This window comes from Natator depressus, chromosome 23 (genome assembly GCF_965152275.1).
Source record: "Natator depressus isolate rNatDep1 chromosome 23, rNatDep2.hap1, whole genome shotgun sequence".
Classification (NCBI taxonomy): domain Eukaryota; kingdom Metazoa; phylum Chordata; order Testudines; family Cheloniidae; genus Natator; species Natator depressus.
Window position 1 is genome coordinate 1,836,908 of NC_134256.1, and position 25,694 is coordinate 1,862,601.

General features: G+C 50.8%; 1 protein-coding gene across 2 annotated transcripts; it reads left to right on the top strand.

Annotated features, from left to right (window-relative positions):
• Positions 1-145: 145 nt before the first annotated feature.
• Positions 146-25,091, top strand: HNRNPUL1 (heterogeneous nuclear ribonucleoprotein U like 1). Of its 2 annotated transcripts, none has more exons than XM_074937923.1 (15): positions 146-332; positions 2,600-2,734; positions 3,583-3,895; positions 5,777-5,850; positions 6,659-6,798; positions 9,651-9,750; positions 10,252-10,364; positions 11,807-12,073; positions 13,135-13,257; positions 13,869-13,997; positions 20,328-20,496; positions 21,241-21,570; positions 22,206-22,408; positions 22,598-22,762; positions 24,203-25,091. In XM_074937923.1, the coding sequence occupies exons 1-15, from the start codon at positions 161-163 to the stop codon at positions 24,317-24,319; spliced, it is 2,550 nt and encodes an 849-aa protein (XP_074794024.1). In that variant the 5' UTR covers positions 146-160; the 3' UTR covers positions 24,320-25,091. The 2 variants fall into 2 exon arrangements, with proteins under 2 accessions (XP_074794024.1, XP_074794025.1); XM_074937924.1 differs by having other exon boundaries at positions 161-332; positions 22,206-22,426.
• The last annotated feature ends 603 nt before the right edge of the window (positions 25,092-25,694 follow it).

Here is a 25,694-nt window from a genome sequence, read left to right on the forward strand (position 1 = left end):
CGGCGCGGGGCGCTCGGCCAATCGGCGCCCCCGTGGCACGGCGGCGCGGCGCGGGGCCGGGAGGCGGGCGATGGCGGCCATTTTGAGCGGGCCGAGCCGACGGCCGGGCAGCCGCGGCCCAGCGCGGGGGTCTGAGCGCGGCCGGGGCCCGGGCGGCGCCATGGACGTGCGGCGGCTGCGGGTGAACGAGCTGAAGGAGGAGCTGGGCCGCCGCGGCCTGGACACGCGCGGGCTGAAGGCCGAGCTGGCCGAGCGGCTGCAGGCGGCGCTGGAGGCCGAGGGGGCCCGGCGGGGGCCCGGCGGCGGCGGGGAGCCGGCGCCCGACGGACACTGTGAGGGGCGGGGCCCCGCGGGGGGAGGGGGGCCGCCCCCCCGGCCCTGCCCTGCCCTGCCCTGCCCTGCTCGCGGGCCCCGCCCCCCCCCCCGAGCGTCGCGCCCCTTTCCCCCCCCAATCGCTGCCCGAGCGTCAGCGCCCCCCCCGGCCGCTTGTGGGGGGCGCCGCTCCCGGGGGGTAACGCGGGGGCTCGGGGGGGGGGAACGCGGGAGCCCTTGGGGCCGGGGGGGGGCAACGCGGGGAGCCCTGGGGGGGGCAACGCGGGGAGCCCTGGGGGGAACGCGGGAGCCCTGGGGGGGCCGGGGGGGCAACGCGGGGGGCCAGGGCGGGTAACAGGCGCCCCGAGTCCGGGGCCTGCCCTGCTGGCGTCGCTCTGTCGGGTGCGGGCGGCCGGTTACCGAGGTCCCCAGGGGGGCGTCGCCATCAGCGCCCCGAGGCCCCTGGTGAGACGTCGTCTGGGGTCGCAGCCCGGAGAGCTGCCCCGGGGCCATGGCTCGGGCTCCGCAATGGGCCAGGCAACTCCACCGCGGCTGTTGGGGACCCGCAGGTTCTCCCCGGGCTCCCGTTGTCGTGAGGGGGGCAGGTGTGATGTGCGGCCCCAGCCCCAGGGCGTGTGGGGCTAGTGGTTAGAGCAAGGGCCATGGCGACACGAGTCAGGACTCCTGGGTACCAGTCCCAGCTCTGATGCAACTAACACGTCTCCCCCACCCCCCCATCTTGGACTGAGGTGGAGGCATAGAAAGTGTGTGTAGATATACACCCGATAGACCTCCACGCCCCTAATGAGGAAATATTGCATCCTTCTGCCAGTTGCGGATGCTTATTTGTTGCAGCACATGGTTTTGGTCCACAGCTGGGTCAGCTCCTTGCCAGAGTAGTTCCTCGTTTTGTTTTCTTGTTGATGGATTTTGGCAGATGGGAATCCTGCCCTCCCTGAGGACACCTCCTCTAGACTTCTGTCAGCGTCCCCCCATTTGCCAGGTGGTCAGGGTCTGCTTCGGTTGTAGAATTGGTGTTGGCAGGTGCTGTAGAATAATGTCTAGTCCGTTCTCCTTTTTTGCTGGCCTAATATTCCTACGTGGTGCGAATGTACGGCTGGAGGAGCTACATGTGCACGTGTGGAGATGTCTGGGTAATATACAGACTGAGTTTAAAAGACAGAAACTGAACTGCCCCTCAGGGATTCTGCATTGGGAGTATATATGGGTCTGGACTTGCTAGTCGTCTTACCGTTTAATTATATGACACTTCAAATCATGTGCAGGAATGCTCCCTAAATCTCTGGTTTCAGAGTAACAGCCGTGTTAGTCTGTATTCGCAAAAAGAAAAGGAGTACTTGTGGCACCTTAGAGACTAACCAATTTATTTGAGCATAAGCTTTCGTGAGCTACAGCATCCGATGAAGTGAGCTGTAGCTCACGAAAGCTCATGCTCAAATAAATTGGTTAGTCTCTAAGGTGCCACAAGTACTCCTTTTCTTTTTCCCTAAATCTCTGGTGCTGGGAAGCATGTGTCCCTGGGCAGCTTGTTTGCTTGATAATGTCCCTTTGAAGCATACCTTTATCCTTAATAATGGTGCATCTTGTACAGGTCGCTGGCATGTGGTATTTCCATGTAACTTGCTAAGATACCTCATCATGCTGTGAAAGGGAATGAGCCACCAGGCAATATTTCACTAGAAGACACTGATTTGCTTAGGTTCTGCACCGAGAGGCTCTTGCTATATCATTGCTGAATTTGTTTGATGGCCTCTGAGCAGATCACCAAAATTGGCTGATTTGCATTTCCCCTGGAAGTGGGTGTTCCCTCCCTTGCCACTTTCACTTTCATGTTTTGTGGCTCTTGTAAAGTAAATAGCAAGTTATCAGTCCTGCTCCTTACATCGCTGTCATGAGGGTCACAAGTCAATACTGCACATGTGGGAAGTGTTGTGTCTGTCATTGTTTGCTGGAGTGTTGGTTCGGAGACTCGCCTTACTCTGGGATTTCAGGGTTTTGTTGTTTTTAGTACAAACTGGGTTGTTTCCACTGGAAAAGTTTTGTGACTGAAACACATGACTTTTTTGCAGTGAACAAGTGATTGGTTTCTTTGCCTTCATGATAGTTTGCTGGGAGCCAGACCTGTTAGTCTTCTGTGCATAGGTCCCAAAAGTTGCAGGGACCAGTTCCCTGTTGATAAAGTGCTGAAGCTCACTTTTCCTCTGCATATGCTAGTTACAGTCTGTTGTAAGTACCGGCCTTAATGCATGCCTGTTTCTATTTGAAGATGCTGTCGACAACAATACTCATCAGAGTGACCCCCAGGGTTATCAGTCCTTTGAGCACTGCAATATTAAACAGGAGAACGAATCCAAGTACGAGAGGAGATCTCTAGACCACGAGCGTCCGATCTTACACTCAGGTAACATTCATTTTAAAGTCGGCCTTATCAGCAAAACTCTTTGAAAAGTAAGATTATAACGAATGGGCATGTAATTACTGCCTTAAGTCACTGTGGTGCCCGGAGCTCTCCTTTGCTGGTGGATCGGTCCCTACCAGAAGAAAGAAGCTTTCTTTGGTCCTCTTCCCCTCCCCTCCATTCCCCATGCTATATAAGGCTTTGATACAGGTTTGCAGTTGTATTGCCCCATTGTGTGGTGTGACTAAAGAACTGGTTTCAGTCTGACAAGCACTAAAAAGGCAGCATCAAGGGATGGAAGCTACACTGATCTGGCGTCTGAGACTTGAAATAGCCTGTTCGTAGACAGCTCTCCGAAACCCTCAGCTATAGATCAGTGGTGCATTTATGGTCCAGCGTTTTGTGGTTGTTCAAGGCTAGAAACAATTTCTGCCTCCCCTGGGGAAGCTGGGATTTTGATTTCCACCGGGGTACAGCAGCTGAATGTATTGCTGCCAAAAAGATCACAAAACATCAGCCCTTAAAATGACATCTCTCTGACCCCCAGCTTATTTGCTGCCATCCCCCAAGTTTGCAGTATTTTGCAGCCTAATAGGGCTAGAAATAATTTGGGACCAGTATGCTGCCAAGGACTGGTCCTGAACATGCGATTAGAAATAGGGGAAAAAATGGAGTCCTGTAATGTCTTTTAATCACACTGGGGGGAAAGGGATGAATGATCATAGCAAAACTAGCCTGGGGAGTGGTGGGGGGGTTGTTAACATTGAGCCGCTCTCGGTAAAGACAGAAGAGTCCCTGTCTTGTCATGGGTGACTGGAATATTTTAATCTCACTCCCTGTTTTGAATGCAGAGATGAAGACAGAAGTGAAGCAAGAAGAACCAGCTCCTGGCTATAACATGCCAGCTCCTGGCTATAACATGCCGGCTTCTGGCTACAACGCCCCTAGCTACAATGCACCCTCCTCTGGCTACAACACATCTAGTTACGGTGCCCCCAGCTCTGGCTACAACGCCCCCACTCCTGGCTACAATGCGTCCCCCTCTGGCTACAATGCGCCTGATCCATCTCAGCCCAGACAGCAGCAGCAGCAGCCACAGGGCCGCAAGAGACCTTATGAAGAGCAGCGAGGGCGAGGGTATTACGAACACCGGGAAGATAAGAGGTGAGCTTGCGAAGGGAAACCTGGATGAGTCTCTGGCTTATTGCGGTTAAAGACGTTTATTCCTGGGCCAGGGGCTAAGGAGGGTCCTAGAAGCTGAGTTTAGAAAGAGCTGGGAGCATAGCTTGTTGGGTCTGTCGAGGATTTTGCCAAAGGCCAGCCATTCACTTTCACTTCTTTCATGCTTGACCTAGTGGGTAGAGCACTGGACTGGGACTCAGGGGACCTAGGTTCTATTCCCAGCTCTGCCACTGGATGTCTGGGTGTCCTTGGGTGAGTCGTGCCTCCCTGTGCCTCAGTTTCCTCATTTGTAGAATGGGGATAATGATAGTGACGTCCTCTGTAAGGCGCTTTGAGGCCTAGGGATGAAAAGTGTTCTAACGAGATCTAAGGATTGCTGCAGTGGGGTTTGGGCTTTATTGCTTATGAATACTCCAGCACAGTGAGCGACCTGGCATGGCCGTTATCACAAAGATTGTGGGTCTCACGGTATCTAATGTCCCACATTAAGCAGGGTGTTAATGGCAGAAGGTAATCTGGCTCCGGGACCTCACTCCAATTGACTTTTTTTAAATGTTGCTTTTAATCTTGCGCAGTAGCAGAGAGGAAGAATTGTCTCATGTTTAAATCTCAGAACTGGGAGTCAGGAGATGGGGTGTTTAGAGAGGACCCTTCCATTGACTTCCTGTATAACCAAGGGCAAGTCACTTAACTTTGTTTCCCATGCATAAAACTGGAATCCGGCATAGCTTCATGCGGGTGTTATGGAACTTCATTAATGCTTAACAGGGAGAACTTTCAAAAGTGCCAGAGACTTAGGCACCCAGCTCCCCATGCCTTTCAGTGGGGCTTGTGTTCCTAAATCCCTTAGGAACTTTTCAGAAATCTCCTCCCTAAAGAGCTTTGAGATCATCCTTAAAGGAAGTGCTAGAGAGGGGGAAAATAACACATGCTGCATGTGAGTGAGTGCTCACCTAACTTGAAATAAGAATTATAAAGTGGTATCTCCTGTTAAAACTTTTGGTTCTTCCTGTTTGTGGCAGGTTCTCCCTTGTATTTAGGCTTGGAAGGATTAGATTTTTGTCAGTAAAAGTTGGTAAAGATTGATTTCATCGAACACACAAATGAGCAAAAAAAGTCCACTGATAATCAAGATGGGCAAAGTGAGAAAAATGCTGCTTGAGAACTTATTCGTTTGATTTCAGGTTGTTGTTTGGTATATTTTGACAATAAAGGTATAACTTTAATTTTTTGCATCTCAGAGTCTGCTGTTATTAAATAATCATTGACGGCTGCCCCTGTTGTCTAACCCTCCAGAATTTCCCTCAACTGTGAACATTTAAATAAAGTTAAAAGCAAATATATTATGTGTCAAAATGATAAACAATAAAAATCCAGTTCTGCCACGCCTGCTTGTATTTAACAAAGTGATTGTCCGTGACATTTTTTCCATCTAGTCTTAGTCAGAGTTCATGTTTGTTTTAAGAACAAGTCTGGTTCTGTGTTCCCCACACCTTGTGTGGTTATTGACAATGGTGTGTCAGTTTCACCAGTCTGATCTGGTGCTGTGTTACAAGCAGTTTGTACAGGGTCAATAACTCTACCAGATGCAGGGCCTAACGTAACATCCCGTGATGAAATCCTGGAAGCTTTCAGTGGTGGGGAGAAGGTTACTGTCAAACCTTCCTGGAGAGCCTCTTCACCTTTGCTTTTCTAGTAGGAGTCTCTGGTTGCAAATCCATACATAATCTGTCCCAGTGAAAGCCTGACGGTTTTTAAATCCCTCCAGGCTTTCTTCCCACCTTACTTGCTGCTCTTTGTCCCCAAAGCTCTGCCCTGCTGGTTGACATGAGTAACGTTTGTGCCTTTGTGCTTTTGCTCTAGGGGCCGATCGCCTCAGCCTCCTGCAGAAGACGACGAAGAAGAGTTTGATGAGACACTAGTGGCCATTGATACATGTGAGTGCGGGGGGCAAAGAATGGTGGCATCCTGCACCCCAAATACCTTTACATGATGGTCTCCTTCCTGCCTCTTCTCAACTTGAAAATTATCCAGGATAGCTAGATTTCTCTGGTTCGACTGGAGGACTCTTAGGGGATCCCAGAGATATACTGGCAGCTTTCTCTTTCGATCACTGGGGGGCAGGGCTATTGTGCCTTTAACACAGACTGCCTTTCTCTCTGGTGCTTACATATTGGAATTCAGAGTCCAAGGCCAGAAGGGACAACTGTGATCATGTAGTCTGAGGACTTCCCTAAATTCTTTCCTGTTTTAATTAAAAAGTGTTAATGAACACAGGTTTTAAGTCTGACTAAAGATCTTTCCTGTTCCCGTGTTTATTTTTCGGACCCTTGAGATGTCGTCATCTCTCATGTCCTTACCTGGCCCCTATCACGGTAGTACCTGAGCGCCTCACTTTCTGCAGTGTGTTGATCCCCCCACCACTCCAGTGAGGCAGGGGGTGCAACATAGGGATAGGCCCTTCCGTTATTCCTGTCTTACGGACGGGATCTGAGGTGGAGAGACAATTTATAACCCAAGTTCCTCCTTGTGCTAAGACAACATGTAACAGGTGGATGAGATAGACAAGCATGTCAGGGTGGGGGAACGCCAAGAATAGGGCTTTTACTGTATTATGGTAAGGCCTAAAACCTCATTGTGCGAGAGGCTGTAGCCATAGAAGGTGGTGCGCGGTTCTTAACCAGTCCAGTGCACTGATCACCTCCGTATGGTTCCAGTTAACAACCAGACCTCCTTGTCCTCTAGATAATTGCGACCTGCATTTCAAAGTAGCCAGGGACCGATACAGCGGCTACCCGCTGACCATAGAAGGCTTTGCTTATTTGTGGTCAGGCGCCCGAGCTACCTACGGAGTGAGGCAAGGGCGAGTCTGCTACGAGATGAAGGTAAGAGCAGCATGCAGCAGCACGTATAAGTCACCATGAATGGTAACTTCAAATTTCATGTTTCAGAGTAACAGCCGTGTTAGTCTGTATTCGCAAAAAGAAAAGGAGTACTTGTGGCACCTTAGAGTTTGTATGTATAAGAACATCTTCCGTATTTTCCATACCAGCAGGAGAGTGGGGTGGGGGGAGAGAAAACCTTTTGTAGTGGTAAACACCCATTTTTTCATGGTTTGTATGTATAAGAACATCTTCTGTATTTTCCACAGGATGCATCCGATGAAGTGAGCTGTAGCTCACGAAAGCTTATGCTCAAATAAATTGGTTAGTCTCTAAGGTGCCACAAGTACTCCTTTTCTTTTTTCAAATTTCATGTGCTAGAGATCTTCCAGTGGGGAAAGAGAGCTGGATGTGGGAGCATTTCCAGCAGGAAACAGGGCTTAGCCATGAATAGGACTAACAGCAAATAGGTTCCTAACGACTCGTCTGAATATCCAGCTTCACCAAGGGGAAGGAGTAAGATGAAATCGTAATCTCCACGTGTGCACTTCATGCCTGTTTTCATTGCAGCCTACGTAGTAGACGTAGAACGCAGCTTCCCTCTGAGCAGAGATAGGGACTGTAGCGTAACAATGCAGATTTCATTCATCTCCTTCCGGCTAGAGAGGAATGTCTATCCTTTCACCCACGTCTCCTTTTTCCATGGAGGTGCCCAATTAACTGATGGTGATCATTAAATCCTCTTTTTTTTCTCATCTGAAGCAGCAAGCCCTCTTTTTTCCTTACAAGTGGCATAATCAGCAAAGTTGGCTTCCTTTTTAAGATGGTCAGACTGAAATCCCTCCACTCCTGTTGTGGGGCTGGTAACTTCAGTCTAGCCTTATCCCTCAGGCAGAGGTCAATTGGGTCAGCTTGCAATGGCTTGGTGACCTGGGATTCTTTCCCTGGTGGCTGTATCTTGTCCTCCTGAGTCTATAGCTTCATTTTTCTAAAGTTACAAAAAAAAGTGTGAAGTGTAAGTTGCTTAGCACTTCACAGGCCTAAAATGTAAATCGGTGCAGGGCAGTCTTCAGGCATGGGCAGAGAGCCTGAAACTAGCTTTAAAGAGATGACTGTCTTCCTTCATTTCGGTTTGGTGTTAACTCTGGTGCCTAGTGATGATGCATTGAATGTCAGTGCTGACTGTTTCACTGCAGATCATAGCATGGGTGCATGGGGAGGGATGGCCGGCTGAAGACCTGTCCGGTCTGGCCTCTTGTTTTGAGTCATAAGTGGACAGCCTTTGGATTGTGGTTGTAGCATGGGAAAGCTTTGGCGCTCTTTCCAGTCTGACCCCTGGTTGATCGGGCTACGAGGCCACTTCTGTAGCGGAGCTCTCTGTTCATTTCCGGGTACTGTGTAGTTCCACTCCACACAGCTGGAAGCAAAAACCTTTAAAACTGGTTGGAGCAGGAAACAGGAATCTTCCCCAGAAGAGCTGTGAGGGCACCCGTACCTCCCCACGCTCACTCGGGACTGTCGTGTGCGATCTGTCAGGCCAGACCGTCTGCATTGGGATTCGTGAATTGAAACAGTAGGAAAACACCTCGCCCAGTTACCTACAGGGAGGTCTCATTTCCTGTCACCCTCCGTAGCTGATTTCATGAGCCTTAGCAGTAACACACGGCACAGTCCTGTCCTGGTGTTCTTTCCCTCCTCCTCCTCCTCCCCCCCCCCACCCCCCCCGGTTTGTCACACAGTCTGGAGCTGGGCAGAAAATTTCCAATTAGTAAAGTGGAAACTTACAAACGTCGGCTTAACTCAAGTCATGCCTTTAGCCAGTTCCTTACTGCTGCTTCATGTAACACAGAGAATTATTCCAGTAATCCAGGCTGCCGGCGCCTCTCAGCTGTGGTCTGTTAAAGCTTCTGAACAGAAATCTGGGGAAGAGATCATGAGTACAAGGAGCTAGGACACCTGGATTCTAATCTCACTGAGTGTTGCTTCACCTGTTTGTGCGTCCCTTTCCTCATCTTACAGATGAGGCTAATAGGAACCTATCTCCCAGTGCTGAGAAGGTTATAAAGCTTTTGTAAAAGTACAGTCCTATTCAATTGCAAAGTGTTACTTACTGCGTCACTACGGTGGATTCGGATTGCCTCACCAATGTTATGTAACAAACCCATGGTTTTTAAAAAGCGTTCAGCATTTCATCTTGTGCTTCTCTCAGCTTGGGCTGTGCAAATAGCCTTGTCAGTTTCTCGTTCATTTCCGTTCTGCTGGTCAGCTCTGGTGTGCTATACCTTGTTTGTCAGCCTTTTCGCACACAGCCCCCCCTTACATTTACCATAAAAGCGTATGTGACCATGATTCTAGTTATACTGGCGTGGGGCTGGACTAGATGTCCTCTTGAGGTCCCTTCCAGCCCCATGTTTTAGTGTGTTTCAAGGGGGTGACCCAGAACACACTGACTTGAAAAGTCATGGTGCAGGGTCTGGGTGAGATTTGGGTTGTAATAAAACAATTCAGTGCCTTGGGGGTCGCAACCCACGGGTGGAAAAACAGAGTTACTAGCACAATGGTTCTGTGACCCCATAGCTTAAAAGTTGTTACCCTGAGAAGTCTTTAAACCTTTGTGGAAACACTGAATTTTACAGACCCTGAATTTGGGACCACATTTTACTGCGTGTCCCTTTGCTTTCATGGCTCTAGATGAGACAGAATTGTTAGGCTGGTAATTTATTTCTCTGAAGTGTCTGTCCCTGGGTCTTGAATAGACCACTCCAGGCATTGACTTTTACATTTTAAAGGTTTTTTGTGAACCCTCCAGTTGTCCTGGGCGTGAAGGTCATTTCAACCTTGTTTTCTGTCCCCAGATCAATGAAGAAATCTCTGTAAAACACCTCCCTTCCACAGAACCCGATCCTCACGTTGTGCGCATTGGCTGGTCCCTGGATTCTTGCAGCACTCAGTTAGGTAAGAGCTGCCGCGGCTTTTCATGTGCGATGCCAAATAGACACATCACGTTACTTCTGTGGTGCACTGAAATGTATGTAAAGTCTTTGATGTCACTAATCACCATTGCACCCAGGTGCTCGTGTCCCTGTATGGGGTGGGAGGTGTACTCTTCCAACACCTCACTAACTGCGTATGAGGGTATTTTCTTCAGCTCTTGGTTTGCTCCAGACGTAGCCAGGTCATTCTGCCACTGTTAGGGGGTGGCTTGCTCAGCCCTTTATCAAGAGGGCCGTCCACTGAAAATGCCCTAGCCCCAGAGACTCTTCTCTCTCTCCTGAAACAGGGCTGTGAAGCTGGGAACGTTGTAGCCATGTGCAGCTAGCCAGGGCTGGCAGTAACCCTGAGAGGGCAGAGCAGGGCCTGTAGCCTTTCTGTTAGCTCTCGGTTAAGGAAGTGGCATGTGCAACCCTATGTTTGAATTGGCCATGACCAAGCGAGCCCCTTGGACTCTCTCTTCAGGGGAAGAGCCCTTTTCCTATGGTTATGGAGGCACCGGGAAGAAATCCAGCAGCTGCAAATTTGAGAACTACGGCGAAACATTCTCGGAGAATGACGTCATCGCTTGCCTTGTTGTGAGTATCGGTTTTCGCTGCTTCCAGGGGATGCCCCCTTGTGCTGCCAGTGCCCCCCCATCCACCCCTGTAGGCACCACTTCCAGCACGTCCTGGCATGGAAACTGACCTGGCCATACATTCCACCAGCCGCAGCCCTGGGTGACCTGTTGGAGCTGGGGAGTTATCGGTGCCACTCTTTAAAGTGTGTTCAGTCACTTCATTTCCATAGTCTCTGTTAAATCTTTTGGAGCAGCCGCAGCTACCACACCCTTTCCCTCCTCTACAGTTGCGTTATTAAATATAATGTACTCTGCTGTACTCTGCCAGCACCTCACTGACTGCTCACAAAGGTATTTTCTTCAGCTCTTGGTTTGCTCCAGATATAGCCAGGTCATTCAGCCACTGCCACCCTAAAGGGGTGGCTTCCTGACCATCTGTGTAACCATGGCTGTGGCTGGGTTGACTCCACACCCTTGGGAGCTAAAACCAGTGAAGGAACTGGGTCTCTAGGAGTTTGCTACTGCACGTCTGCCCGTGGTCCAGACGCTAGAGGGAGCTAGAGTCACGCTGTCAATGTGGGTTACATCTAGACAAGGAACCCGTCCTCTCAAGGCTGTGCCGTTTTCTGATACCACCCAGTGTGCTGGTTTGTTCTGTGGGCTCAAAGGGGCACCCGCAACTTAAAGCATCGCTTCTGTCTGCCGCGTTTTGTCCGCTCCTCTTACCTGTGACGCCGGAGGCTGCAGCTGAGGGAGGAGCTTCGCGTTCCGCTTCCAGGCTGCTTGCGTTGTGCGTTTGACTGCGCTCTGTCTAGTCATTTTCACTGTGAAGTTAGCCCACTTCCTCGGTCCCCTCTGCAAGTGCCCCATGGGAAGAGAAGCAGCTTAAAACCCCAAGACATTGACAGATATGACACTGAGCCAGGTGCTGCTTTCGCCCCCAGGGGTGTTAGCGTAGGTGGTGATAGGGGAGAGCCCCCTGCTATAGGTCGGGCTTCCTTGCAAAGTAGTGCTGGGAATCCACATCTCCGCACGCCCATCTTCCTCCCCTCCTGAGTGTCCGGTCACCGACTAGTTCAGTTCGGGGCAGAGTCAGAAAGCACCTGTGGCAGTTACTCAGACCATGGTATGGTAACGACCTCCCCCGGGGCACTGGGCTTCCATGCTGGAGCTGTCGGTTGCTCACTCTGTGCTGGCTGACCTCGGAGCAGGGCCTCCAGAGAATTACCTTGCCAGAGCTGTGCTTGCAAATGGCTCAGAGCCAGGGGAAGGGGCCGCTTTGGTGGAGCCAGCAGCGGCAGGGTCTTTCCCGTGACGCTGGGGGTGCTGTCTCAATGGGTGACTGTGACGTTAACACGCATTTGGGTAGTGCCGCTAGTGTGTGTTGTTCAGACAGTAACTAGCTCTGTTTACCACCTCCCTGGCCCTGCATTTACACGGACTCTCTTCCCCTGTAACTAGGACTTTGAGTGTGGGGAGGAGGTGGAAATGTCCTTCATGAAGAACGGGAAGTGGCTGGGCGTGGCCTATCGGGCACGAAAGGAAGCTCTGGGCGGCCAGGCGCTCTTCCCCCACGTTCTGGTGAAGAACTGTGCTATCGAGTTCAACTTTGGGCAGCGGGATGACACCTACTTCCCCGTCCCCCCAGGCTTCACCTTCATTCAGCACGTTCCGCTGGCCGAGCGCATCCGTGGGACCATAGGACCAAAGAGTAAAGCAGAGTGTGAGGTGGGTGTTTTGCGTTGCGCTCGGTGCTGTGTAGCCATATAAGCCACCCGCTTCCTGCCGTGAGGCGCTTGCAGTCAGAGCGTAAGGCTAGGGGCGCCTGGGGCTGACAATGAAACCGTTCCCATCAGCATGAAAGCAGCACCAAACAGCATGCCGGCTGCCTAACCACTGAGTGACTCGTAGGCATCCAGGCAGAGGGGAAGATTAGAGGGTGTTTGAAGGAGGACACCATGCGGTGGCTTTTTACTGCTGTCACTTCCTGTGACCAAAGATCTGAGCGGGGGTCCATCACCCCCAATATCCTGCCTCCAGTGGCCAGGATCTGCTAGATCAGAACTTGGGGCAGGAAACTCTGCCATTATGGAATAACTTGCCACTAGCAGGGGGCTGGCTCATGCTGTGAAGCAGGGGGCTTTAGATTCCTTCCACCAGTCTGGTTTAAATTGCTGTTCTCATTCTTCATATAAATCTCCACTCCTGCTCTCAATTCTGCTAAGCCCTTGGACTCAGTGGCCCCATGTGGCAGTGAGTTCCTCAGGCTAGCGTGCGTCTCGTCCAGGAGTAACTCTATGGCATCACTAGAAGGGAGAGAAGCAGGTATATTGGTTTTTAGTAAACATTGCCATGTTTTAAAGGCACCGCAGCTCTGGTCAGCTGGAGGAATGACGATTCTCCAGCGTGGTGTAGGTATCTGAGCATGTGGGATTCTGATCCAGACTCAGACCAGCTCTCTTGGTGCGTGGGTTTTCCTAGCTGTGAAGTGGGGGTGAGCTCAGATACCATGGTGATGGGCACGCACTAAATAATTGGATGGACAGAGAGGAGGAGGAGGAGGGTAAAGTTGTGTAGCCTTGTGGTTATGGTGCCAAACTGGGAATCAGAAGTCATTGGTTCGGCTCCCTGCATGACCTTGAGTAAAGTCACTCCCCTGCCTCTGTTTGCCCCATGTAAGAGGGAGTGTCTGTCTGTCAGAGGGAGTCTTGGAATTAGTGCGTGGAAAGGATGAAGCGCTCAGTGTTGCAATAGCTGATGCTCTGTGTGTGTGTGTGTGTGTGTTTCAGATCCTCATGATGGTGGGGTTACCTGCTGCTGGCAAGACCACATGGGCCATAAAACATGCGGCTGCCAATCCAGCAAAGAAATACAACATTCTGGGAACAAACGCCATCATGGATAAGATGAGGGTAAGAGATGAGCCCTCGTCAGTAGCTAAAAGTCTCCCACTTCTGCGCGTTGCTCCTCCTCCAGTGATCAGAGGGGTCGCTGAGTTGGAAAGCAGTCGCTCCTGTGTTAGACGTGACAGGGGAGCGCTGCACCTCTCTTACTCCTGGTCCCAAATCAGCCTTTTCTTAGAGCAGATCATTCGCTCCTTTCATTCCAAACCCTTTAAGTGGTTCATACTCGTGAACTGACCTCATACGCCCTGCACAGTGAAATGGGTATTGTCCACATTATGTAAATGAGGGAAATGATGTACAGAAGGTAATGTTGCCACAACTCAGAAAATAATCCCAAGAAATCCTGACTCGCAGCCCCCTGCTTCAACTGCTAGACCCTATTCCCCGCCTGGAGCTGGGGATGGAACCCCAGAGTCCTGACTACAGTCCCCTGCTCTAACCACTAAACCCCACTCCCCTCCCAGAGCAGAGAATGGAACCCAGGAGTCCTGACTTCCAGTCCTCTTCTGTACCCACTAGCCCCCACTCCCAGTACTACCACATGAGGTGCTGAGGATCCCATACCTGCTGCAGCACGCAGACCCCGCACTGTAATCTGTACCGTTTTTTCCTTCAAGGTGATGGGACTTCGCCGCCAGCGCAACTATGCGGGCCGCTGGGACGTCCTCATCCAGCAAGCGACACAGTGCCTGAACCGCCTGATCCAGATCGCTGCCCGGAAGAAACGCAACTACATCCTGGATCAGGTACAGAGTCCTTCGCCCAGCCGCCTCCCTGGCGTCCGCCTGTGTGCGTGACCTGTCGGAGCCGGCCCTTGTAAACGGGCAGTGCTGCGCACTCAGGCGTACCCGGTGCAGTGCGGAAGTGTTATCCATGTACACATACGTATACACCTGTTGTATGTCTGGGACTGAAGGAAAACTCCCACTGTAAAGAGCATACCAGAGAAATGAGGTTTAAAACATTCCATGGTGAGTAATAGGAAGCGCCCCCTTAGCTTAACCACACACAACTCAAAATATTGAGAGTGCTTTTGGAACTAAATTGTTCTGTTTAAAGTGTATCCAGGTAAGTGGCCATGCAACTAAATAGTGGCTTTTCAGGTCCAGGAAGATAGGCTAAGGTAAGTGCTGGTCTCTGGACGTTTCCTAGAGTGCCCAGGGGATCCGTAAGTACCGCCGGTGAGTAGTTTGTTGTCTTTTGTTGGGATCAGTGTCCTGAGAAGAACAGGTAAGCCCAGGTGAGTAGCAGCCAGGCTGGCATTGCTCAGGGTTATAGGAAACCAAACTTCCCTCCCGTTACACATGCAGACTTAAACCTCATGGCTGCATTTTCAAAGCCCATTAACTTTAATGGGAATGGAGCATCTCATTCCCTTAGGAGGCTTTGAAAAAACTCACAAAAGAACCCTGTTCTGAAGAGTCCAGCAGTTCTGGATCTTTATCACCTAGCTGGTAGCTTTCCCAGCGATCCGTAAAGTTCATTATGTGCCCATCTGGGGTTCCTTGTCAGCACACTTAATGCAAACCCTTGCTTTGGGTTAAGGCTTAAAGGCAGGTCTTCCTACGGCCGCCACTGTTCTCTAATCGTACTGCTGATGCGGTTGTCTCAGAGATGTGGACAGCATTTAGCGTCTTCCCTTTATTAAGACACTTTATTAAGACGGCGCTAGCCATATTGGATGGCAGCACTCAGTTTAGTCTGTCCCTGTTAACTAGGGCATACGTGTAACTGACCCGCACTCATTGGTCAATTCTGTATATTGAAACCTGAACCCTGAAATGTAGAATAAGTGTCTGAGGATTTTAAAAAACTAATGAAACCCAGTTTGGCCTAAAAGGTGCACGAATGAGATCTTTCTTTGCTTCATCTGTCTAAAATTCTGAATCCTGGTAATCTTTCCTTGTACAATATTGATTAAATTTGCCTTGAGCCTGCAAGTGAGATCTGGGTGCCAAGCAAACTATAGATCGTATGTGGAGTGAGGAAGTGTCTTCCCCTCTTGAGGCTGGAGAGTTGTGAGTGTGTGGGTGTCTGGAAGGTTTGGATTTAGCTCCTGCTGGTTTTAGTATGAGATTTCAGTTTACATGATAGAGAGGTGAATGCAGCGAGGGGTTGATGTCGTGTTAGAGGTTTAAGCATGTTTCCAAGACAGCTGGCTGCTTTCTTGATGAAGAGAGAAAATATTTTTCCACAGCTGCTATTGATTCTAAAACATTTAGGCATCTCAGCACGGAGTTTAGACTAAAGCAATGTAGTCTGTGAATTCTGATGTGGACTGAGATCTTTTACTCTTTTTAGGCAACTCTGCATTTCACATATGCTTCTCAGGCCTTGTCTGTCTGTGTTCTTACGGGTTTTCTTGAGTTGTAGCTTTTTGCAAGGTTTAAATAAGATGAAGTGTTAGTGACTGTTCTGTTTGAACTGTAAAACTGAAGAGGTGGTTTCTGACCTTCTTGTATCTGAAGAAGAAAGCCAAAAAGATTGTCCATGTGAACGTCTTTCAGTTCGTTGCTATGCGTTGATGCGCGGATGCTGTGGGTTTTTGTAAGCTGCTGTGCTTTAAGGCAAACTCCTTTGCAGAAGTGCGTTTACAAACAGACTGTGTATCTGTCATGTAGATGAGTTTAATATTTTTTTTAAAACCTTTAATGACCTAGGATTCAGGAAAGCTGTCCTGATCTCTATTTACTATGTGTTCTCTCTGTAAAACTTCCGTGATGTCAGCAGTAGCTGAGAAGTCTTGGCTGTTAACTTTTGAAGGTTCCATACTTGTTAAATGGCTGTGAGTTGCATCAGTTTGCCATATACGACAACCACAATGAACTGAAACTGATAAAGGTCCCCCCACATAATTGCAATGTTGTTTTGGGACATTTTGTGCTTTTCAGTCCCAAAGGGCATTATGTATTTTGCTGAAAGTGTCGTGGGCTCCTCACTGCGTATATATGGGTTGGCTCCTTGCCTTGCTTAGCACAGGGCCCCGTTGCACCGTGGCTCCAGACTGGCTCTGAGAAAATAACGTGGCCCGTTGAATTATCATGCGTCTTGTGGAAGTTAGGGGGGACGTCCAGCTGTGTGCCGACTTAGGAGAGCCGGTGGAAACACAGTACAAGCTGCAGCCAGCCAAAAGATTGCCAGAAATCTGGCTGGCCAAGCCGACAGGCTGGCTTATGCAAGCCTCGTCTTTGCTTTGAATGTGAGCTAGCCCTCCTTTGGGCCGTGCTGGCGTAGTGCGTCCCCTGCTGGGGGGCAGTGGTATAGCTAAGGGAAGGGAGCGTTAGCGCTCTGAGGACGAATGCATTGCTGATGTTTATTTCATTGGAATTCCAGTGAGCGGTGCAGTAGCCATGTAAAAGATTCAGGGGCAGGTCCTCAGCTGCTGTAAAACAGACGCTGATGGAGCTACGCTGATTTACACCAAGTGAGGATCTGGCCCAAATCATTGAAACCCAAGTTCCCTGGCTTGATCTGGTGCATTGTGGGAAGAATAGGATCCCCAGACCATTTGGAAAACCCTGCTCCAAAAGCAGGGATCTCAAACTCAAATCACCACAAGGGCCACATTGAGGACTAGTGCATTGGCCCGAGGGCCGCATCACTGACGCCCCTTCCCCGCCTCTTCCCCACCTGAACTCTGCCCCCTCCCTGCCCTTATTCCAACCCCTTCCCCAAATCCCCGCCTCTTCTCTGCCTCCTCCCCTGAGCGCGCGGGTCCCCGCTCCTCCCCACTCCCTCCTGGAAAGCGCTAAGCACTGCCAAACAGCTGTTTGGTGGTGGGAAGCGCCTGGAGGTAGGCAGAGGAGCGGGGATGCGGCGCGCTGGGGGGGAGGGGAGGCGGCAGGGGAGGGGAGCTTGGCAGCCGCAGGAAATAACTTGGTGGGGTGGGGTGAGGGGAGCTTGGCGGGCCGCAGCAAATAACTGCGGGCCGCGTGTTTGAGACCCCTGTCCAAAAGCATGAGTGAGACCTGAAGCCCTGGGCCCTGAAAGGTAACCAGTTAATGGACAGAGCTGTGTCCTCAGAGAACTGAGATTCTTGGCTGCATTGCTCATATTTAAGGGCATATAGGTCTCTGTGATTGGCTTAAAAACGGTGTGCTTGTGACTGGCCTTGGGCCATTCCCAGCTGTCACCTTCCTGCCTGCAAGGTAACCGGCAGAGCGTAGGGCAGCAGGGGGCAAATCCCCAGGTAGGAAGTGAAGCCGGGTATCTGGGTTCTCGGGTGTTCACACTGAGCAGCAGCAAAAGTAGCTTAATAACACTCCCCTTCTCCCTTTCCGGTGTTCTCCAGGCTGAGCCGGGGCTCAGTATCGTCCCAGCCCGTGTTGTGTTCGAGGGAAGTGCTGCTTGCCGTGCTGTTGGCATCGGCCCGTTTCCTGGGGACTGGGGAGAGCAGCTCAGGGTCTCCTTTGGAACCTCAGACCACACTCCTTCGTTGATCCCCAGTCCTGTGGCCCCTCCCTCGATCGAGGGGTAGGCTTTGCCCCTTCTGCTGGGCCATCAAGTAGGCCCAAAGCTCTTGCTGGAATGAGCCTCCTCTGGCATGCTGAATAGTAATGTAGCTGCCTGTAACTGACAGCAGGGGGTGAGAGCTTAGCTTTAGGTGCCACTCTGCCTTGAAAGGATGCCAAGAACTTGGTCCTTGTTTAATACATGCAGCCTAGGCTGCTGCTGGACCCAGTTGTGTTAGTCCGCCGAGGGCGGAAGGCGGCTGTGCTGGGCGAAGCCTGAGCGGCCAGTGGTTGTGCACGGGTTTGCTGGATGCTCAGCTTGGGCAGTGGTTACTGTGGAGTGCCTGGTGACCGCATGCTGGTCTGGCAGTGAGCGAATGCCTTTTTGCAGCAGCGTTCTGTGTCCTTGTCTCTCTGCTGTGGCAGTAGCTGTGGTGGTTTTTCCAGCTGTGGATATTCTCTCCTGCTTTGGGAGCAGTTTGGCCCGGTCTGGGACTGGCGCTTGCGTGAAATTTTATTTCCAGCTCATCACCACCGGTGAGCGTGTACAATAGATGCTGAAGGAAACGGAAGCATCAGTGTTTCAGCAACGCACGTATCTGGGTTTCACTGGCCTGTCGTGAAGATCTTAATCACCTGAGGAATTTTAGCTGAATAGATACTTGCATTGCAGGAACCACAGCTGGCATCTGTCTGTTGAAAACCATTGCATCCCTCAACCAGAGTGTGAATGTAGTGTGTGAAATCCCCAAGGAGGAGGTGGTTAATCCCATTTTATATTAGAACTAAAACTGAGGCTCAAAGCAAATCCAAATGTTGTGGTGGGAAATGTGCTTCGTGACAGACATGTAAGGAATAGTCTCATTAAACCAATGAGAGTGACATGATTTTGCCTTAACAAACCCATAGGTTGAAGTCCACTTAAATGTCAGTTTTTAATAGGAATAAAGTTAAAACATGCCGCTTCAGTTTCCCTGTTTATTATTAGATCCCATCTTTGAATTCAAGATGCCCGTATACCCAGTGGTAACCCCGCTGTCATGGCCATCCTCCCAGTGAAGAGAGCATCGGTTAGGAGCCTTCCTTAAAATAGCATATGTAAGAGACGGTATTTGATGAATCTACCCCACTGCGACACAAGACAGTGGTAACATCTGAGCTCATCTGGGAGACCCTCATGCAGTTGGAAGAACGCTAGCAGCTGTGCAGTCTAGCCATGTGAGTGCTGGTTTAGATGGCTCAAAGCTCCCTCCATCACCAGCCTCTGATTCCTGTGTATTGCGCCTGCCTCTCTTCTCCCCTTCACTTTCTCGGTCATTCTTAAAACAGCCAGCCTGCAGGAGCATGAATTTTTACCACTCCTCGGCAGTCATTGCAGAGAATACAGTTGGTGAAAATAAGCCGGGGGAAGGGGTGTCTCTAGCATCTAATCTGCACTGTTACAGGTTAGAATAAAAGAAACATTGGGCTGGAAAGGACCTCAGGGGTCCATCTCCTCCCGCCGGCCCTCCTGGGCTGATGCAGGATTAAGCAAACCTAGACCATCCTTGACAGATGTTTGTCTAACCACTTCTTTAAAACACTTCCAGTGATGGGGATTCCACAACCTCCCTGGGTCAGCTGTTCCAGGACTAAATTATCCTTCGAGTTAGAAAGTCTTCCCTAATATCTAACCTGAATCTCCCTTGCTACAAATTAAGCCAATTACACTTCTTGTCCCATCCTCGATGGGCATGGAGTATGAATGATCGCCGATGTCGTCTTTATAACAACCTGTGACCTGTTTGAAGACTGTCATGTCCCATACCCTCTCCCCACCCCCCTCCCGGCCCTGCCTTCTCTTTAGACAAAACATACCCAATTCTTTCAGCCTTTCCTCCTAAGTCATATTTTCTAAACCTCTTATTTTTGTTCTCCCCTGGACTTTCTCCAGATCGTCCACGTCTTTCTTAAAGCTGCTCAAAAGTACTGGATGGTCCCCCAGCTGAGGCCTTGCCAGCTCCTCCTGCCCTAAAATAAGATTTTTAATGCCTAAAAAGATTTAAAATCAGTTGAATACTCCGAGCCAGCCTTGCAATACAGAGGTTAAACCCAGTTTAGATGGAGAAACTGAGGCACACAAGGGCTGCGACTTGCTTAATGTGCTGATGTCAAAGTCACACCTAGATCTCGGACGCAGCTTTCAATCCTGTGTTAGCAACCATGCCTCTCAGGTGCTTGAAGATTAACACTGAATTCCCATTAGTCACACACAAACATTCCTTTCAGTGTGCAGGTCTGCATTCAGCCTGTCCAGCTTCCCACTTAATCACTCGCTTATTTGTAAAGAAAGCAAAGACATACCCTCGTCTTCATCAGTCTCTCTTGGGGGGAGAAAGCAATGAAAGATCTCATTTGAATTGCAAAAAGTACCAAATATGGGTGTTCTAGGTCCATCTCCCCCCTCCCCTCGGCTTCTTCACTTTAAAAGGTAGGTTAGCCGTCCAGGGTTCTTCACAACCATCTAAAACGCACAGGGGCGGGGGCACCATGTCTTCTTTCACCATTGCAGGCCACAATGCTCTGTTGAAAAAGAGAACGCCAAATAATGAACGGTTTTTGCCTCTTCTTTGTCACCATTGCTAGACAAATGTTTATGGATCTGCCCAGAGACGAAAAATGCGTCCTTTTGAAGGTTTTCAACGCAAGGCTATTGTAATTTGTCCCACGGATGAGGATTTAAAAGATCGAACAATAAAGCGCACTGATGAGGAGGGGAAGGATGTGCCAGATCATGCAGTGTTAGAAATGAAAGGTAGGATCCTAGAAACAAACCAAACCGATCCACAAACCACACGCGGCCAAAAACCCTGTTGTGTTGTTTAAGAGCTGGAAAGAGATTTATTTTTGGTTTCAAATGCTGACCCTGAGATTGATCTTTTGTCCTCCCTTCCTTTCGTCTCACTGTGGTCATCTTCCATCTGTTCTCCCCTATGCTTCTCCTCTGCCCTTAATAAGAGATGCTATAAACCCACGCTGCCTTTTTTCCAGGGGGGAAAATGTTACGTATCTTTCACGTTATCCTCCCGGAAACCAATAATCAGAGCAGGGCTGAGGGGTTGTTTCTTTCCTCTTCCCCCCAACAGGAAACCCTTTCCCTCTGCATTGTTGGCTGCTTTTTCACAGCGAGATCATGATTCTGTCCAGATGAAAGTGACCGCCTGGTTCCTCTGTGGCTGCATTTCTCGCAGCTGGACACCAGGGGGCAGGAGAGGTGACTGGTACTTGGATGCAGTGGAGACTGGAGTGTGTGGTCCGCCGTCCCCCCGCCATTGGCTGGGGAGGGGATGACATGCATACATTTTTTGTGGTTTCTGGTGTCTTTCCTTCCTGTTCACTTTTGCCTTCCGATCTCTTGCCTCCTTTGTGGTGGTCCGACGCTGTGGCGCAAGGCTGGGCTTCCGTGCGCGGCAGCCTTTGTCCCCCTGCCAGGCTGCTGCCGGCTTGCTCACGTCTCTTGTTTTCTCCCCTTTGCCCTCTCGCCGGGCCCGCCATCCAGCCAACTTCACGCTGCCGGAGGCTGGCGACTTCCTGGATGCGGTGATCTACATCGAGCTGCAGCGGGGGGAGGCAGAGATGCTGGTGAAGCAGTACAACGAGGAGGGCAAGAAAGCCGGGCCCCCGCCGGAGAAACGCTTCGACAGCCGGGGCGGCGGGGGTGGCTTCCGGGGCCGCGGCAGCTTCCAGCGCTTCGACAGCCGCGGAGGCAGCGGGGGCGGTCCACAGGGAGGCAGTCGCGGCGGCTTCCAGAACCGAGGGGGCAGCGGAGGCGGCTTCCGGGGCAGCGGGGGAGGGGGCAGCGGAGGAAGTGGCGGAGGAGGAGGAGGAGGTAGAGTCTCAGCTGTTTCAAAGCACAGGGTCCGAGCTGTTGGCGGGGGGGGGGTCTGAGCACGGATCTGGGCCGATGCTGCGGTCTGAGGCTGGTCCTGGGCTATCAGCGCAGGGCTGCAGAGCTGAGTTTGGTTCCCACCCCTGCCGCAGAGTGCCTGCGCGCCCCCAGGCTACGCTCGGAGGGTGGGGTCTCCCAGGTGCCTGCGGGGCTCACGCCCCATCTGTGCAGTGAGGGGTGCTGATCCTTCCACCCACCCCTTGTCTAGTGAGACTGTGAACTCTTTGGCGCAGGGAATGTCTGTCTGTGCAGCCCCTGGCCCCATGGAGGGGGAGGCAGGCTCGGTCAGGATCTTTGCAACCCCCCAGTACAATGCAGGGGGGACAGTCTCAGTGGGTGTCTGTACAGCCCCCAGCCCAATGGCAGGGGTCCTTATCAAAGCCAGTAGGTGCGAGGGGGGCTAATCCTCACTTCTTGGGGAGAGTGGGCTGTGCTGTCTTTGAAGAGCTGCCATGCAGGGTGGTTTTCAGGTGCTGGGCCCAGTCGCATAAACAGCCACAAGGGTTTATCAATGAGATTTGTTCCTCTTGGGTGTAGGGGTGATGCCTGATGACAGCCCCTGCTTTCTCTGCTAGGCTTCAACCGGGGCAGCTACACCCAGAATCGCTGGACAAGCGGCACCAGAGACAACAACTCCAGCCCCCGGGGCAGCTACAGCCGGAACACCCAGCCACAGAGCAGCTACAGCCCCGCTCGCAACCAAAGTAGCTACAAGCCTCCCAGCAGCACGCCCCCCACCACCAGCAGCACCCCCAGCAGCTACAGTCAACAGCAGCAGGTCAGAGAACCCATCAAGGTCTGTCCGACCCCACCCGGGGGGAATGTTTCATGCCTGTTCACCCCAGGGCAGCTCTGCCGTTGACCCGTTCCCTGCCGGGTGCGGCTGTTGGGCCGCATGGAGAGCACCTGGGAATGGTTGTCAGTGAACCATGCAGCACAGTAACAGTCCTGTCCCTTTCATTTACAGCCAAGTTACCCCCAGCCCTACACCCAGGCAAGCTACACCCAAGGAGGAGGGTACACTCCCAACTACAGCTATGGAAGCTACAGTGGTTATAGCCAAAGCTACACCCAGCCTCCACCGCCAACAGCCCAGACCTACAATCAGCAAAACTACAACCAATACCAACAGGTAGGCGGGAGACAGGCTCTCGGGCAAGCGGTCACCTGGCCGGAGGGTAAGCTAAGGGTGTATCTGACCGCAGGATGAATTGATGCTTGTAGGGATGGAGGAGGGGTCCGTGCATAGGACTGGGGGAAGGAAGTTTCCATGCTTCACCCTGGCTCTGGCTGATTTGCTGTGAGCTTGGGCCAGTCGCAGAACTCCCCTTTGCCTCCTTGCTGTTAGCAGAGGAGTTGAGGGTTAGTGAAATGTTTGCGGTGTCCCTGGGAGAGATCAGGCAGGTGACTTCCAGCTGTAGTTGTCCTAGGCTTGAATTCAGTCTTTGATGCTGATTATAGAAATCAGTTTGAATACTGATCTGTTGGCTTCCCACACTCGTTCCTGGTGCCTGAGGATCCATGCGAGATGCCCTGATGCTCTGGCTAGTCATTTAGAGAGTGTGCATAATGGTACTTTACAGAAGATAATCCAAACCCAAGGGTCTCTGCCCCAGAGGGCTTAGTCCTGAGGCCTTGTCTTCACTTGTACCGCGGCCAATGCTCGCTGTAGGCTCAAGGGAATTTACCCCACTCCTAGGCAGGGTTAAGCAGCACCCCTACAAATCCCACCTTACAGCAGTATGGCCAGTCTGCACGAAATGTTAATTGCTGTGAAATTGAGTATTGCAGGCCAGGGCCATCTGGGCCCCATTGTGCTAGGTGCTTAGAGCCATATGCGTGCCCCAGGGGAATGCCAGTCCAAAAGGCCAGTGGTCCGGTGCTGTGGGTGCCAGATGTGCAGCAGCACCTCTCCTGGGCACAGGGCATCTCAGAGCCTGAAGCTCCAGGATGAAGAGGTCGATCAGCGACGCCCCCTCCTCGGGCGCAGTGCAGGGCTCTGCCATCAGGGTGAGCCCTTCAGTGCAAAAGACAGAGCGTTCTTGGTGCGTTCCCAGCCTGGGGAACAAACTCCCCCAGGACCAAGGATCAAACCTTCCCCTCCCAGTGCCGGGCACACGTCTCCAACCTGCCTCTCCCATATAAAGACAGCAACTCAGATATGTAGAAAGTCCCTTTCAAAACGCTCCACTACCCGCTTGCCCCTGGGGAGTCAGTCACGTTGCGTAGTGCGCGCAGCAGGAGAATAAGAACAGCTCTTCTCCAGCACATAGCAGATCTCAGAGCACTGGTCAAAGGAAGTCAGTCTGGCTAGCATGGCTGTCCCCATGGCTAGCAGAGGTAAGAAGTTGCCGATGGTCACCCAACAGGCCAGTGGCAAGTCTCTTGACCGCTGGGCCACGCCCTGACTAGGTAGAGTCGTGAAAACCCTGGTCTTGCTGATTTGCCCGGGTGTCTGAAATGGGTAAATCCCCAGAACAAACGTGGCCTGGTGCTAAAGGGGTCTGGTGATTCTAGGGGCTGCCTGCCTCGCCAGCACGCTGCCCAGGGCTAACTCTGTCGTCTCCCCCAGTACGCCCAGCAGTGGAACCAGTACTATCAGAACCAGAGCCAATGGCCTCCATATTACGGCAGCTATGACTACGGGAGCTATTCGGGCAGCTCCCAGGGAGGCTCCAGTGCTCAGTGAAGGCCAGCAGGAGCTAAGGAGATCACACCCCTGCGTCTTTCTCTGGGAGCAGCCTGCAACCACTCAGGAAACCGCCATGGCTCCATCAGAGCGGTTCCTGATCAGCTTTGGAAACAGGCAAGGGAAGTGGAACCCCCGCCCCTTGTTTTCTCTCTGTAGTTTTGACGATGAATGCGTTTCCTTGTACACTCTCGACAGACAATGGCATGCTCCCTTCTTCCTACCCCTAAGAAAGTTGCATTATTTCTTTCCATGTGTTTAATACCATCTCCTTTCTATTTTTTGACTCTGAAAATGGTAGGATCTTAACCAGCTCCCCTGTTCTAGGTACTGTACTCCCAGGCCAGGACTCTCCTTGTCTAAAATCTCCAGTAGCAAAGGGCCAGCTGTGGCCCCTGATAGCCTTCTCCCTTCTCCCCTACGCTACACAATTGTGCTAGTGAGAACTTTCAAGACTTTACTGCAGTTCAGTGTCAGTCTTTCCTGGAGGTGTTTTATTCATCTATTCTGCAAAACGTTTTTAAAATAAAAAAAGAGGGAGGGGAGATGGCTGTTTTATGGTAATTATGCTTTTTTTTTTAGATTTTATGTAACTTTTTACTGTGGGTCAGCAGCTGTTAATATTTCATCAAGATAATTTCTTTGCTCAATCCGGGTGAGAAATAAAAGAAACCATCTTAAATGTGTAACTTTTTATACAATGTCTAAGTTTCTGTAACTTTGCACATGCTTTGTTTTGAGTTGAATTGTAACAGCTTTTTGTATTTGGAGAAAGAGTGAATATTGAACTTTAATGTCTTGGTGTTTTTCTTTTCCCCCTTTCATAAATCCCCTGGGGTTTAAAAAAAAAAATCTGATTAACAAGTGCCATCCGAAGCCTCTACTTCATGGAAAATAGCAGGCAGATTATTAGTAATGGATCCCATTATCTGTCTGCCACAGTTCTTGCGTACTAGCTGCTGCTTAAACCGTCTAAACTTCAATCAGAGGAACACTTCAGCTGATTTATGCATGAAAAGTGTCTTTTAAAAACAGCTTTTCACAAAACCTTAATGTCACTCAGAGGTATATCCAGAGAGAGTTTCAGAAAAAAGGTTTTTCAAAGAAAGTTTTTGTTTTTCAAGAAGGCACGTTCTCTGGCTGTTTTTCCCAAAGAGCGAGAAATTGATTAGCTCTATCTCCTTGGCTTTTTTTATAAACTAATGTGAAATTGATGCATCTGTTTTCATTACCCAGGCTTAGTGAAATGCAAACTAAGTGGCATAAACAGTGGAAAGTTAACTAGATTTTTAAAATATGGGGCCAGATCCCCAGTTGATGTGGCCCATGAATTTTAAATTGACTTACATCCCTTTTAAAATCCTTCAGTAAAAGC

Bases quoted from the DNA above. Each gene is read 5' to 3' on its own strand.
- HNRNPUL1 (XM_074937924.1), top strand. From the start codon at position 161: ATGGACGTGCGGCGGCTGCGGGTGAACGAGCTGAAGGAGGAGCTGGGC. The intron at 6,799-9,650 runs GTAAGAGCAGCA...TTCTGTCCCCAG, and splicing joins GAGTCTGCTACGAGATGAAG to ATCAATGAAGAAATCTCTGT. The intron at 20,497-21,240 runs GTAGGATCCTAG...CCCGCCATCCAG, and splicing joins TGCAGTGTTAGAAATGAAAG to CCAACTTCACGCTGCCGGAG.